The sequence below is a fragment of the Talpa europaea genome, assembly GCF_964194135.1.
Source record: "Talpa europaea genome assembly, chromosome: 15".
In the NCBI taxonomy this organism is placed as follows: domain Eukaryota; kingdom Metazoa; phylum Chordata; class Mammalia; order Eulipotyphla; family Talpidae; genus Talpa; species Talpa europaea.
The window spans coordinates 1,401,573-1,417,890 of NC_140083.1; the positions used below are offsets into that span (position 1 = coordinate 1,401,573).

Sequence of the window (16,318 nt, forward strand, 5' to 3'; positions counted from 1 at the left end):
GGGAGGACACACCGGACTCCGCTCTCTGCGCCCTAACTCCTGGGGACAGGGAATTTGAGTTTAATGTCTTTGGTTTTAAATTAAAATGAAATGTAATCTTTGGATTTTAATATCTCCCTGGGAGTTTGATAATGAGATGAATTAACAGCCGGCCACAAGGGCCCGCGGGCGGCGTGTGATTGCGGCGGGCGCGGGGCTTTCCCGCAGTCCCTTCACATGGAATGAATTTTCTGCCTTGAGGTCAAAGTGATTTGGGAGCTAATTTGATTCTTGGATTGGTCTGACCCACTTAAGAGTCTTCTGGGGGGCAAACACTCCCCCCAGTATCCTGGGGAAAGAAAGGCGTGTGGCTGGCACAGACAAGGGCGTCCTCATCGAGGGGCAAACAGTCCAGACAGACGCAGCTTCGCCCCCAACAAGGGCACCCCTGCCCGCAGAAGAGCCCGATGGGGCTCTTCTCCCCAGGCCGGGAGCGCCGTCCTGACCCTCTGGCCAGCAGGCTGTGGGCTAAGCCGAGCCCTGGCCATGCGGATCCTCCCCAGCCTCCGAGCTCCCGCTGCACGGGCGTGGTTCATTCATTCTATGGCCGCGATGCGCCCTTGGGCGTCAGTAACTACTCGCCAAAAAAAACACAAGTGTGTGAAGGAGGCAAAACAGCCCTCATGACTCACCCACCCCCTGGCCCACTGGCACACGGGTAAACACGCCCCAGCCCGAGGTCCAGCTGGGGGGCGGGGGGCCGGGGCGTGGGCGGACCTGAGGCTGCGCTGCGGACTGTGCTGACCGTGAGGGGACCGGTGGCCTGGAGGGGGTGGGCCCTTTAGACGCGGTGGCCTCTACAGCGACAACACCTGTACGGAGACCAAGACCACAGAGTGGAGCCCGAAGGTCTGGGCGCCCAGGAGGGAGGGAGGTGCAGAGGCCACAGTGCAGCGACAGGAAGGGGCTGGGCAGGCAGGGACGGGGGAGGGAGGAGGCGGCAGAGTGTGCGTGCGGAGCCTGGCCCCGGAGGAGGGGGCACAGAGGGACGGGGGCTTCAGAGCCCACTCTTTGGAAATGCCGATCCTTGGGTCTCTCCCGGGCTGCCTGAATCAGGGCGCAAGGGCCTGTAGCTACCTACTGGTTCAACACAGGCCACACTTCAGAATCATGGCGGGAAGCAGCGGCTCTCCATCCTTGCTGTGAATCCCTGGAGGAGCCTCAAAAACTAGGGCTGCCTGCACCCCCCTGGGCCTCGTGACAACTGTACGTGAATCTTGGGGGCGACGGTGAGTGTGGGGTGTGTGTGTTAGACTATAACCTGGAAGGATCAGGAAAATCACTTCAATATTTTTTTCTAAGTGTAAATGAGCCGCTGAAGGTTTTATGCAGGAGAAGGAAAAACCCACTCCAGTTTCCAGGGCGACCCTGGCCGCCTACAGGGCAGTGCGAGGGGCAGGCAGCAGCAGGGAGCCCAGCTGGGGGCCTGCCGGGGCCAGGCCATGGGCACGAGGGCTCACGGGGGTGGGGGTGACTGCTGGAGACCCAGCCCGGGGACCCAGGGACAGTCTGCTGAGCCCCTGCCGAGCTGCCACTGCAGTGGGAAGATCCCACGGCCGACACAGGGCCCCAGGGGCACGGAGGCGCTCAGCTCATGGTCGCCATCAGCAGGAGGCAGTAACCGAAACACACGGCGAGATTTCCTTACAAGTCACGGCCATCAGTAGAGCAGCGTCCACGGGGCGCCGTCAGGGTCACTCCTTTCGGACGCTATTTCCAGCCCCGATGACCGTGAGCTGTCAAATACGCAGCGTCTGGCTGTGCTGAACTGTGGGGGGCACAGATGAGCACGTGCAAACCCCACTGACCTGGGTAAGACACGGCTTGGTTCCAACCGACTGTCCCAGCCCTGGCGCCAGGAGCACACGGGTGACCGGAGGAGGAGTTCGGCGTCAAGAAGACGGCTGGATGCTGGTGACCAGGCCCGTGCGAGGACGCCAGGCCCAGGAGGGGGGCTCGCCCCCACCCGCCCCGCACACCTGCAGGGGTGGCCCGAGAGGGGCGGCCTCACGGCCAGTGTGGGTCTGTCCAGCCGGAGCATCTCCACTCAAGAGCCCGCAGCCCGCGCTGAGCGCTGGGACCCCGCTGTTATCGCCTCTGTCGAGGAGCCAAGCTGCCTTTACCTTCACGATGGTGCAGCAACACTGCAGGTGCTTTCTCAGCAAGCAACACGTGGGTGCGCTCGCTGCCCCAAGACCCCGCCCCGCCCCGCCGTCCCTACAGGTGTGCGGAGTCTCAGCACTGCCGCCTGCCTCAGGTTTGCAAGCAACTGCTTTAGGAGATAAAGACCTTTAACAGGAAACTTCTGTCGACCAACCGAGCCAGCCCCGTCAGGGCCGCAGGAGCGGCCCGGGATAGAGACACGGAGCAGCCCTCCCCGCGCCCCGCCAGCCCCCGAGGCCGCACTAGGGACGGAGAGCAGAGCACACAGCAGCCAGGAGAGGCTGTTCCCGACAGCGCGGTGGAGGCAGCCCGGCCTGGAAGCGCAGAGAACGGGACGGTGAGAGCGATTTTCATCCCATGCCCAGGTCTGGAACGCGAGCCCCTCCACTTCGCGGGCATTTCTCCTGCTCCCTCACCTGGCGGGTCAGTCTTTGTTCAAACGAGTGGAGTCGGCAGCTGCTCAGCAACAGTCCAGGGGACTTGCTGAGGGCGGCGCCATGTGGCCTGGGCCCGGGAGGACATCCCAAAGGCGTGAGCGCAGCCGAGAGCACCCGGCGGCCATGCTATCCTCCCGGACCCCTGACTCGGAGTCGCCCTCTCCTCCAATGACACCCAAGGGCGCGAGGACCCGGCGCGGGAGGCTCCAGCCCGAGCGAGGCGTGGCTCTGCTTCACCACCTGCAGGGCTGGACCCATCATTCCACCCTGTGCCGGTGGACAGAAGGCGCCCGCTGGGCTGGACGGTCTGTGAGGCAGGGCTCTGCGTGTCTGGTTGCTCCTGTGTTTCGTGAGCCTAGGGCAGAGCCGGACGCGCAGCGAGCATGTGGTGCTCACGGCCGACGCCGACCGAGGCGCAGAGCTGCCGGCCGGGCTGAGGCTCGAGCCACCGCTGTTCACTGCACTGTGAGCTGGGTGGGGAGCCTTTTTCTCTAAAGGGCCAGAAAGCAAATCATGTAGGCTTTGCAAGTCACACAGCTGGCTCTGTCACAGCTGCCCAGCGGTGCTGGTGCGGCCCATGAGTGGCGGACAAAGGGACGGGCGTGTCTCAATAAAACTCTATTTGCAGAAACAGGCTGCAGGCAGGAGTCTGCCTCAATATAATGGAGCAAGGCAGATTCGCCAGGGCCAGAGACCCCGCCGTGCAGGACGCCCCAGCTCACGGCTCACGCTCCCTGCGAAGCCTCCAGGAAAGCAGGCTCCGGGCCTTCGGGGGGATCCGGAGCAGAGTCCCCGCCCTCCTCTGCACCTCGAAGCTGAGGCTGAGAGCACGGGCAGGCGTGGAGGGGCGTGGGTGAGCGCGCCGGCATGGTTAATCCGAAATCTGTTTTCACAAGAAAATCTGACCTTATGTTAAGCAGCATGATCTGGAAACAAAGCAAAACTCCATCTGGAAGACAGGCAGGCCCGGGATTGGCCACTTCTGTGCTCATAAGGAAAACAGCCTAACCGAAACTAAACACTAACCTGGTTAAACATGAGGCTGCGCATAGCTGAGCGCATTACTCATCAGACAGCACAATAAAGGCAGATCTGCAAGTGCCCTCCCAGCTGTTTACCGCTCATATTTTTCTTGGAACAGAAATGCATTTTATATATTATATGAACCCGTGAAAAACACATACCTGGTAAAATATTTGAACACAAACCCTATACCAAGAGTATTAAGACGTGAAATATTCCATCATCATAAAGGAATTTCGAGTTCACAAACGTTGGAACACCCACCCAACCCCAGCTATGGTAACGACATAACAAAAACGAAAACGCACTTTATGTTAACTGGATAATCTTGATAATTACAGGCTATTCAACATGGAACAAAGGATGACCAACTTCTCCCGAAAGCCAGGTATCGCTTAGGAGTAACACCTCGTTCAATAGGAAAATCCAAACCAATTACTTTCCAATATTAAAAGCAACTTTTTGGTTTATTTAAGATCACTGTTCATAATCGTGTGTGTGTGCATATATACACACACGCACACAATCACTCCAGTTCCACGCTAGCCATTCTTCAACTAATAGAAATATTACTTGGCTCAGAAAGTTCAACTAAGAAGGGGCGCCCTGGTGGCACAGGGGTTAAGTCTCAGGCTATCACAGCTATGGCCTGAGTTCCATCCCCGGGCGGCCAGGGAGCTGACCCACAGGGCGCAGCAGACCCCTCCTGTCCGCCCGCTGCTCCCCTCAGCAGTGGATTTCAGTAGATCTGCCTGTTCTGCTCCCCGCTCTGTCTCTGGTGAGTCCTCTCACCCCCAGCACAAGCCCCGGCCGGAACACACCTGGCTCATCTCCGCCTTCTCAGAATTTAAAAAATGCTGCAATGGGTGGTCCCAGCTGGTGTCCAGGCTGGGCTCTGCGAGCAGGGTACTGGGCAGAGGGTGCTGGGCCACAGGGTGGGCCCGGGAGCTGAGCCCGGGCAGGCCACACATGGGGGCTCCGTGGGGAAGTGGCCTGGCTGCCCAGAAGGGCCTGAGGCCGTCTCTCTGGCCCACGAGCTCCTGCTGTGGACTGGACTCTTCTCAGCCTGTCTCCAGGGCTGCTGGTCTCCTTAATTTTTAGACCGTGTGCCACACAGACAAGCTTTCTGTTTATGACTTACGTTGCAAATGTCCCCTCATTACGTCATTTATCATTTTACTTGGCTTATCTGTTTTGTGCCAAGCAAAGGTTTCTTGTTTTTTCAGTAGATCTAAATTCCTCAGGGTTCTCCTGGCTGCTTCCAGGCCGAGCTGTACGGGACAGAGTTCCCTGCAATCCCGCACAGAATGCAGTCACCTGCCCTTGGGACTTGCAGGCTTCAGGTGTTTTCACAATTATATTTCCGCCACTTGGAGCCCCCAAGCCCGTGTGTGGCGGGCACAGGGCTGCCCCTACACCACCCACCGTCCTCCCTCCCTCTGCGGCCCGGGACGCCGGCTCCAAGACACACTGGCCCTCCGAGAACGCGTCTCTATTTCTGGACTTTCCGTCCCGTTCCAGGAGGCCCTCTCTTCACGTGCCAATACCACACTGTTTGTAATTATAGCGGTTTGGAATGTTTTCTTGTCTGGTGGGACCAGTCACTTTTCTTTTTCAAGGACTTTTCTGGCTATTATTGTCCCCTGACTCACCTAAGCAACCCTATAACTTATCCAGAGGAGGCAGAACCTGGGGTGTCACCGGGTCACATGAAGCTGATAGATGAACGGAAGGAGAGACGTCCCCGCAGGAGACGGCCGCAGCCCCTTCCTCTCCCGCCCACAGCCCCATGTCCACGGAGGACCTTCCCCTGCGGGGGGCTTTTCTGAGAACAGTATTTTGACCAGCAAGACCCGCACCTGTGGCTTTCACAGGATGTGCAGGCGCTCGGGGCGTGCGCCGATGAAGGCCACGCGGGATGGATTTGTGCTGCTGGGACCGGCCCCTGGCCGACGGGCAGTGCAGAGCCTGGCCAGGCCAGCGGCGCCCCACAGGGGAAGGCTGCCTGCTCCGGGAGCCCAGCCCGGCCACCGAGAACCTGGCAGGAAGGCCTAGGACGGGCCTGCGTCAGCCTCCTCTGGCCTCCGCCATCGGGAGAGCAAGGCCTGAGGGCCGCCCGCCCTGTGGTGCCGCCGGCACGTGGGGCTGGGCCCTCTGGCCCAATGGCGGACTGGGGTGACAGTCACGGGCACAGGTTTGTCAAGACTCACCAACACGTTGGTCAAAATTTACATTTTGTTGCATGTAAATTAGAAGGGGGTGAAAGAAGATCAGGAGAGAAACCAGGGACCAACCATCCTACACCCCTCCAGCCCCCACGCCGAGCCTGCAGAGCGGGCGGGCAGGGCTGAGCCTGGGCCCCGCGTGCAGGAACGTGTGTGGGGCAGTCTCTGGCCGGCCCCGCCTCAGCACATGGCTGCCTGCTTGCCCCATCACAAACCCAGCCCCCCAGACAGCTCCTTACTGCTCCTCAGGTACAATCATCCTCCCGGCGCTGCGCTCTCGGGGCCGAGCCGAGCCCCCTCTCCACCCCCCCTCGACCTGCTGCGGAGATAAGACACGTGCAGGCCGAGATAAGAGTATTCTAAATCACGGGAGACCCTGGGCGCTCTGTGAGGATGTCAGTGTCATCCCGTTGGCTGCGTCTGAGCCAGGCTGTCATGATTTATGGTCCTGCGAGCGGAGATCTGCCGGCAACAGCCGCAGACACAGGAATGCGGAGCTCAGAGCCCTGCGGGGGCGTCACTGGGCCCCGGGCTCCTGGCGGGAGATGCCCGCAAAGCCCCCGTCAGGAGCCACCACCACAGAGACTCCCCATCCCGCCCTGGTGCCGCCCGGGTGGGCACACACGCCGTGGGCACATGGGCCGCACACCCACACGCACCGGCTGGCCTCGAGGACCCCACTCACCCCAGGGCCCTCCCAGAGCAAAGAGTGGAGCTGGTCTCTGCTGTGTAAGTCACAAAGCATCACATTCAACTCTGAACCTGTGCATCTCGTCACGAAGCTGAGATGTTCTTCTTCTTGTTCACACTTTTTTTTTTTTTTTAAAGATTTATTTATTTATGCGTAGAAGAGCTGGGGTGCAGGTCAGAGGTGTGGAGGTGAGAGGACTCACCAGAGACAGAGCGGGGAACAGAACAGCAGACTGACTGAAATCCACTGCTGAGAGAGCGGCGGGGAGGCAGGAGAGGTCTGCTGCGCCATGTGGGGAGCTCCCTGGCCGGGGATGGAATTCGTGCTGCAGAGGCTGTGGCCAGCTTCATAGGCTGCATCTTAACCCCTCACGCCACCAGGGAGGCCCCTTGTTTACAGATTTAAATAAAGTGAACAAGCAGTGTGCGCAGCTGAACATGCAGAGCGTGCAGCCAGCCTTGATTTCTGGTAAGGACAAGCTGAACTGCGTACGAAGCTGTCCCAAGAGAACAGCACTCACAGGAGATCATAACGCGGCTTCATTTACATAAGGCACCTAACCCACGTGTGACTAAGCTAAGACTTCAGAGCAATTTAACTTATCAGGTCAGTACACGACAAACGCCTTGCAGCCTAAGTGTGTGGGAAGTCACTTTATCCACGTCCACAACGCTGCGCTAGCGGTCTAGAGCTGTTAGATGTGATTTTCAAGATCAAAACCAAACCTACGAGGACCGACTTCGTGCCCTCCTGGTGCCGGTGCAGACATCCTGACCCTTGGGAAGCCATTCTCCAAACCCCTGCGGGGCCGCGGGGGGTCAACAAAATTCCTAAATGGAGTGGGGGGCCGGTCCTCTACCAGTGCCACCACCTCTACCAGCTGCCACTATGGCTGGGGAAACTGAGGCAGCTCCTGGGCCACAGGGTAGGGAGCACGCCGCAGCTCACCGAGTTTTCAAACTCAGCCGGGACCTTCCTACCGGGCACACCCTCCCCTGCCAGCCCCCAGAGGCCTGCCAGCACCCCCGCCCATGCCCATGTGGCTCCTGCAGCCACCTCCTCTCACCACGTGCCTGGGTCACCCCATCTACTCGCCACCCCCTTGTCTACAGGGACCCCCTGGACCCCCGCTGCAGCTGAGTGAACGGCGTCACAGCTAGGGAGAGCAACTTGCTCTGATGGCGGGTGGGGGTGGGGAGGCCCGGATTCAGCCCAGTCTTCCCAGGCTGAATTCCGGGTGACCCAACTGTCCTGGGTGCCGACTCGCCAGCCTGGGAGGGGCAGGGCTGACCCGGGGGGCAGCTTCCAGGTGCCCCCCCGGCTCAGGAAGGAGGGGTCGGAGAAGGTGCAGGAGGCCAGGCCCAGGCCCCGGAAAGGGCCCCAGGACAGCAGGGCCTCACTGCGCGCCGGGTGTGGTCTGCCTTTAGATGACGGCACACCTCGGCTGCAAGGTGATCCTCCTGGGCCAGACAGAGGGGGTTCTGGGCCTTTAAGAAAGGTCTGCAGTGCAACACACCGACCCAGGCCGCGTCCTCCAGATAGGAATTCAAATTTCATTACTGCAGCAGGAACTGTAAGTTCAGGAAACTAACGGTGGCAGCTTGATTTATGAATTTGACATATTTCTTGAACTGGGATTACATTACAAAGGGGAGGGATTCCGAGCAAGCCAGACCTTGCCCACATCTGCAACCGTCACGTCTGAGGGGCTCTGCGCCCCCTGCTCTGGCCGGCCCGGCTGGGGTCAGAGCCCACCCTGCTCCCGGGACGGAGCCGGAGCAGACTCGGAGTCCACAGGGACAGCTCGCAGCTACCCACCATCGCAGAAGAGAACCTGAGCTCAGAAGCATTTATGGTCAAGCTGGCAAGAAAAAAATGATTCTCGCGCAAGAAAGGGCTCATGTTGCTGTCACCTGACTTCCTCTCAGGAACCCCGCCAGCCGCAGTGTGCACCCCAGGGGTCTGCGCTTGGGGCAACCAGGGGCGTGGCCTGCAGGTCTCTCCCTGAGCGCATACGAGGGGGACCCTGAGCCAGACCCAGGTCGGGGCAGGCTAGGGGTCGGAGAGGAGGCGGGTGAGACAGCCCAGGCCCTTGTGCCGGGAGCAGGGAGCCAATCGCCCCCGCCACACCAGCAGCAGTGAGGATCAGAGAGGTGCGGCCAGGTGTCCCCTCAACACAGATGGAAACGGGGTGCTGAGAGGCAAGTCCGCGCGGTTCTGACCCGCAGGCTCCGCCTGGGTTCTTCCTGCGGGCCACAGCTTTCTCTGTGCTGCAAGATTCCACCAGGAGCACCGACGCCCATGGACCCAACATCACAGCCGAGGCACGCCAGGAGCTGGGCAGATGCACCCGCTGCCTCACAGTCCCAGCGGCCTGCCTGCACCCCGACTAGCTAGAGTCAGGCTGCGAAGCCTCCCACAGAAACAGAAAATGTGCCGGGAGGACAGATCGGGCCGTCCTCCTCCAGGAGGCCCAGGGAAAGGGGTTCTTGAGGCTGAGGAGACGAGGAAACGGTGGGCAGGGCTGGTGGGGTGACCAGGGCAGAAGCGGGGTGACCTGCCGAAGCAAGGGAAGGGCCCTGGGGCCAAGCACGTGTCCCCCTGTGCCGGGTGCCTGCGCACGCGCGTGGCGGTCACACGAAAGCCTCAAGGTGAAACAAGGGCAGATACAGAAGGAACCCCCGAAAGGCGGCGTGGTTACAGACAGAGCCGGGCGCGGGCAGCGCTGGCTGCGGAGCAGAGTGGGCGACGGTGTGGCAGGGCGTGGGGAGAAAGCCTCCGAAACCTGAGAAGGGGTCACAGAGAAGTCACCCGTGACCTTGAGTTCTAAAGGCCGGGCCAGGCTCACCGGGCAGGAAGGGGCTGGGAGGCCAGGCCGTGGCCCTCGGCCGACGCTGCAGGGCCGGCCCGCGAGAACACAGCCCGCAGGCCCTGGTGCCTGCCTGGGGTAACGCCCAAGCACACACCAGCACCCGCCGCTGCATCCTGGGCCCCCTCAGTCCCAGGGGCTGTGGTGCCCCAAGCTGTCCTGGCACTCGCAGCTTCTGGCCGGGGCGTCTGTCTGCGGCGGCCCCCCACATGGCTGCTCCTCTCACCTGTCTCGGCTCTGGGTGCCCCCGCAGACCTGGCTGTGGTCCGAGGGGTCAGCCGACAGGCCAGCCTCACTGATAGACAGCGAGCACAGACCCACACCGATTGTTTGCTTCCCAGGCTGTCATCTTCCCCACACTGCCGTGGGTCCTGGATCCTAAAAGGGCTGGCCGGGCCGGCCTGACTCTCGGGGTGCGAGCTGTGTGAGGAAGGGCCCAAGCTGGGCCCCCCTCGCGAGCCTGACGGCGCCCTCCCCACCAGCTCCACCTCCAGGGCCTCTCCGTGCGGACCCAGCAGCTCTCGGCCCGGGGCGTTCAGGGGTCGGACCCCTTCCCCGGTGACCGGCCACTCCCCGGCCAGCATGGAGTCTGCGAGCAACAGGGCTATCCCAGAAATCGCGTGGGCTGCTCCAGCTTCTGTCATTGCTCCCAGCAGCACGGGCCAGCCTGACCGGGAGGTGTGTCTACAGCCATCCTGGCCACACTCGTCACTTGGTGCCGCCAAACCAAGTCCAAACACATGGAGGAAGACACAAGCAGGTGGCCCCTCCGAAGCAGCCAGTCCTCCCACCTCCCGTGCCAGCCCGTGTCTTCCAGAGAATCTCTGCTAAGCTGTTCAGCACACGGGCTGGAAGCTGGTGCCTGGCTTTCCAGCCGGAACGCTCGAGTTACGTCCAGGTCAGAACATTGAGACACCGACAAGGTGGCCCTCCGTCACTGTGTGCCCTCACGCAAGTTAAGGTTTGTTTTCTTTTAAGAAAATGGTCAGGGCCTCCCCTGGTGGCGCAGCGGTTGAGCGCTGGGGCAGCGAAGCTGCCCGCAGCCTCTGCAGCACCGGTTCAATCCCCAGCCGCCGGGCAAGGGTCCCACATGGTGCGCAGACCTCTCCTGCCGCCCGCTGCTTCCCTCAGCAGTGTACTTCGGTCCTTCTGCCTGCTCTGCTCCCGGCTCTGGCGAATTCTCTCACCCTCCTGCACTTCTGACTGTACCCAGTGCTTGTATAAATAAATAAATAAATAAATAAATAAAATCTTTAAAAAAAAAAAAAAAAGGAAAGAAAGAAAATGGTCAAAAGGAACTACTGATTATTGATGTTTTTGTGTTTGGAAACATCTCGGCCTTTCCAACACCCGTTCTCATGGACTGTCCTTGTGACACAGTGTTTAAATGCACCGTCTCTGGACAGCACAGAGAGTGTCTAAACAGGGCTGCTCAACACACCAAGGACAAACACGACACGCGATAGCCAAGACCCAGGGCCTCCCTGGAGGCCTAGGGGTTCAGTCTCAGGCTACCACCACAAATGCCTGAATGCGATCCCCAGACAGGGAGCTACCCACACGGCACAGCAGACCTCTCTGTCTCCCTGCTGCTCCCCTCAGCAGTGCATTTCAGTAGATCTGCCTGTTCTGCTCCCCACTCTGTTTTTGGGGAATCTTCTCCCCCGCCCCACCTCTGGTTTCCACCCCAGATCGTCTATGCAAAAATAAATAAATAAAATCTTGTAAAAAATAACAAAGCTGACATGCCATGCATCGCTAGCATCTCTGTCATGTGTCTCTCTGTCCATCGTGTACACACACATCTCAAACCACTTTCTCAGGACCCCAAACCTTCACTCTGAAAAGGTGAGTGTGTTCCAAATTCGAAACACTCGTGCTGACACAGCCTGTGTGTCCTGCACACGCCAGGGAGCCGCCCTACCTTGTCTTGGTTTTCTTTATTCTTGTAACACAGATTTCCAATCAGACGAATGAGATGAGACTTGAACCCCTCGACCATGTTGGACACGTTGCCGTCCCCCGTGACGCAGCCCGCGGTGCTGAAGATGTTCGTGGTGTCGTGGCCAGCGACGTGGATCAGCCGCAGAAGATCTGCGCCGAAGAGAGCAAGCGCCATTTTCCACGGGAAATACTCGTTGTTTTGATACTACTTTTCCATAAAGAAATCTCATGTCTTTAATAGACTAAAATACAATAAAGGGAGAGTCCTGAAAACTTGCTTTAAATAACTGTCACTTGTCCACCATGAAAAGGGAGCTAAACCTTTTCCACCGCCACCCTCAGCAAGAGGTTTCCAGTTCCAGCCTCACGGCAGCCGCGTCTGAAACACAACACCTGGCTGCGGAGCACAGGACACGGGCCGCGGATTTTTTTTCTCATTGGCCGGATAATCAGAAATAACATGTTATACTCTCTGAGGTGCCTCTAGGCAGTCTACGAAAGCAGAGAATCTTCCAGAAGCTGTATTTAAGTATTTCCACGTTATCTCCTGGAACCCCACGCTAAGCCTATTAAGGGCAGATGTTATCTCCCCAACTTATAATGACAAAAGCAGGCTCAGATAAGTGACTTGGCAGCGCAGGACAACAGCCCACATCTGCCGGCTCCAAAGGCACGCTGTGCAGCTTCCCAGGCTCACAGTAGTTTAGTCTAATCATCACCACGAAAGCACTATATTTAAAACAGAGCGCTGATGGGAGATTCCACAGCTCCTCGCTAACTCCTCTATGCCCATCTAGCTCCAAACTCAGCTGTGGGGCTGCAGAATAAGTATAATCTTTTGAAAGGAAAAAAAACCCAGCAAACAGTGAACAGAAACCTCATTAGCTTGGCTAACCGCAAGGAGCAGGTTCCAGCAAAGCTTGCAGCGAGCAGCTTTTTAGCAAAGATGGTGGTATTTAAACAACGGCTTCTTGTTTAAAGTAGTTTTGTTATAAGAATCAAAAACGTAGTTACTAAGTATAAGGCATTATTCTTTGTGGTCCATAAACGCAATTGGGAAAAATCTGCTAACAAATCTGGTAAAACTACAGTTGTCAGACATCAGCCCATGCCCTCCAGCCCCAGCGCCGGGGCAGGGGGCGGCACCACCACGGCCTCGCGGCAGGGACAACTGCTAAGTGCGCCGGGAGAACAGCCATCAGACTCTCATCTACTGTCTAGGCACCCCGACTTACTGACAGATAAACAGACAGGTAGAGAGGCACACAGGCAGGCTGATAGACAGACAGACAGACAGACAGCAGGTATGTGGCAAACACTGAGCTGTATAAATCCATTAGGTTCCTCTCATGAAGAAATATTCTTAAAAAAATCTCAGTACCCCAAAAATTAAGGGTCTGTGCTTGGGCTCCTATGACAGCATGACAAGTCAGGTTTTTTCCTTTGCAACGGCCATACGTGAGGGTCACTCACCGATCACTCTTTCCAGCAGGCCGGGGAAGGCCTGTAGGCCGCTGAGCAGGTCTGCGTGGGCCGTCATTTCGCAAAGGACGTCCAGAAGCCTGATGGTGGCCAGAGCCTCCTGGGCAACAGAGACATGGGGCTTTGAAGTCAAGCGCAAAGGAATTTATAGAAATTGCTAAGGGAATGACTACTACGTAGGATCCCCATGCCTTGACACAGCCACAGAGAAGTAAAATCATCGAGAGCCAAACCAGCGCATTAAACAAGGGTGGGAAAGACCCTCTGCACTGGCAGCCCAGCCGCCAAGGCCCGCAGACGTGTCAGGACGGGTCTTCCTGGAGCAAAGAGTCAGGAAAGTTCTTATTCAAGCAAAATACCTTCCAACAGTGGAATAAATGTTCAAAATTGCTAGCTACGTACATAACATTTATGCAAATACTTTCTTTTTAAAGCATTTCCAGCAAGCAAGTTCTGCTTTAAAGATACAAATACCCCATGAAATACATTAATTTCTCGTCCACAGGAATTCTGTAAAGTGTTGTGGTTGAGAGAACTCTGGTTGCAGGAACTTGCATTATTTCTGGGTAAATATAAACCCACATGCAATATCCTGGAAGGCTGGGAAACGTGACTTGCAAACGCACACATCTACCAAATAATTTATCATTGCGCAGACGCCGCGGCCGAGAAGCTTCCAGCCAATGGCAGCAGAGCACTGTCAGGCGTGAAAATGCTCGGTTGCAGTTTCTGCACAGGTTTTGAGCCGCCTTTTATTTAAAGTACACATTATTTGACAAACTGTGGTCATAGTATTAATTTAGATCATAAAGCTAGTATCCTTCAAAAAAAAATTACTTTCTGCTTTTAATTCTATATGCATATTTACTGTCCTGTAATTGGGAGATTTAAAGGTAAGATTTTAATACCCGATACTGGAATCTCCAAATAAATAACAAGAACACACACACATTTTAATGCCCTGCTTTGTTCATTTTACTTAATAGCTTTCATTTTCTAGCTAAAATGTTGGGAGGAATATTAGTCTGATCTTAGTACCAAGTTGTAGGGCAAAGGAGTGAAATCCTGCCCCCTGCGCCCTCCCCCCGGAGCCGCCATGGCCGGCACCTGTGGCCTTGCGGCCTCCCTGACTGTGGATGTCTGGTCTAGAGAGCCGGGCGTGGGTGTGTGTAAGTGGGGACACCGTGTGTGGGGTGTAGGGTGTCCCTGAGGCCGCAGGGGGAGGCTGCCAGGAATGTGGGAGAGGAAGCCGTCTGTCCCGCCTCGACAGTAAAGCCCAGGGCTCCAGAGTCACCGTTTCATCTGCGAGAAGCGACACCAACCTGCCCTCCTGGGTGGCGCAAGACACGCGTGTAGGAGACGCTGGAGTAAACCATGGCTGCGTACGGCTCTTGTTTAAGAGGGGTTGCTCAGCTGCCACCTCCAGACAGCCTTTCTCCTCCAAAAAATGGCCAAGATTGGTCTGGGGCAGAGCGCAGGCAGGAGGCTCGCAGACACCTGGCGCACAGCAGCCAGCAAGCCTGAGACCACTGGGACGGAGTCCGGAGAAATCAGGAGCCACCGGACAGGCCCCGCTGCAGCGAGGCACCTTCGGGCGTCAGCGAGGACAGCTGCAGCGACGGGCAACATCATAAGGCCCGAAGGCCACGACTTCATGCCAAGGACTCAAAGGGGATCACCTGCCCGTGTTTTCTCGGACAGTGGCCAAGCCAGCTCATCCCCTGGGGACTGGCCACCGACAGGAGGAATGGGAGGCTGTGCTCGGAGCTGGGAGAACGGAGCCAACAGCCTGACCAGACTCAAGCAGCCGCCGAGACCACTGAAGGCCGCAGAGAATGCAGAGTGTCACCCTGGGGAAAAGCTTCCCCTGTATAAGGCAGCAAGATTCTTTTTGCACATGCTCGTGAAAAAGTGTGTCCTAAATGGTGACCTAATATGAAAAACAAATGAATGAGTTTGGTCACTGAAAAAAAAAAACAAAAAGCAAGACAAGTGGTAATGACACCAGCGTCATGAGGCTGTAGGTTATGCCAGCCTGGTGCTCTGTGGGCTCCCATTTTAAAATGTCTCAAATTTTTATGTACAAATACTCCCTGAATCAGCAACTCAACTTCCAGGAATGGATAATCCCAAACAGAATTTATAATTTGACTCGTGTAAAATTGCAAAGATATTCACACAGAGATGTTCACCGCAGCGGTACGTGTGAAGGTCGTGGGAAAAACAAACCCGAAAGCAACTGACAAGTCTATGGAAGAAGCCAAGGGCGACATCCATACCGCGTCTCCGCAGCGCAGGCTACACGACTGCCACCAGCGCGGCTAGAACACGGGCGTGTGAGCCAGTGGGAAGAAGCACGCGGCAGCTGGTGAAGAAGCAAGCTGGACAGCGGGGCAGGGAGATTGTTAGGAAAAAAGAAAATAAAAAATGCCTGTGGCTGTCTCAAAAAAACCCCACCAGAGGGGAAAGAAAACGGAGATGCTGATACCGCTGCAGAAAACAGCAGGGCTGGGCCATTTTTAACTTTTTATTTCACTGACCTCAGTTTGAAATACTTGTTTTTACAGCAAAGCAAATACTACTGGCTTAATATAAAAATTTAATCCCTGAAAGAATTAACTTTAACGGGCCTCCCCTGGTGGTGCAGCGGTTGAGCGCCAGGCTGCGAAGCCGCCCGCAGCCTCTGCAGCGCCGGTTCGATCCCCGGCCGCCAGCAAGGGTCCCACATGGCGTGCAGACCTCTGCTTCCCTCAGCAGTGTATTTCGTTGGTCTGCCTGTTCTGTTCCCCGCTCTGGCTCTGGTGAATCCTCTCACCCTCCCGCGCTTCTGACTGTACCCAGTGCTTGTATAAATAAATAAATCTTAAAATAAATAAATAAATCTTTTAAAAAAATTAACTTTAACTCACTCCATATACACGCGTTAAGTATATATGTATATATGTAAGTCATTCCCGTGTAACTTAAGCAGGGGTGCAGGAGTGAGACAAGGAAAACCCACCACCAGAAGGTAATTTTCACAGCATCTGGATACAGGAAAATATGAAGCTCAGATTTTTTTCAGCTTTCTGGAGGAAGGTGGGCTGGCTGCAAGAGGTAACAAGCGTGAGACTCAAGACTGGGCTGGCCCTGTAGGCTGGGCACATGGGCCTGGCAGAGATCGAAGATGGAAAACAAATACACAAAACTAGCCGGAGGATAGCGGGGCCCTGCCAGGTGCTGTGGGCAGCTCCTGAGCAGACAGACCAGCAAGCTCCCAGGCGCCACGCAGCGGGTGCCTGAAGCTCTCAGCTCGGATGGGCCCCTCCACCCAGCCCACCGCTCCCGGTCACGTCCACGAGAGATGTCGACAGAGTAACAAAGACGTCACCCCAAAGACCTGTGTTGCCACACCGGCCACAGCACAAGCAAGAAAGTGTGTCCCCCCATGGGGAGGGGCAGGGAG

At 56.9% G+C, this 16,318-nt stretch overlaps 1 protein-coding gene across 1 annotated transcript in view; it reads right to left on the reverse strand.

Annotated features, from left to right (window-relative positions):
• ATXN10 (ataxin 10) overlaps window positions 1-16,318 on the reverse strand; it is a gene marked incomplete at its 5' end in the record, with an annotated part of 47,570 nt that overhangs the window by 9,425 nt on the left and 21,827 nt on the right. The window contains 2 exons of the mRNA XM_084255556.1: window positions 11,372-11,541; window positions 12,865-12,973. Of these exons, the coding sequence (XP_084111682.1) occupies window positions 11,372-11,541; window positions 12,865-12,973 (279 nt within the window). The remainder of the gene's footprint in view (window positions 1-11,371; window positions 11,542-12,864; window positions 12,974-16,318) is intronic.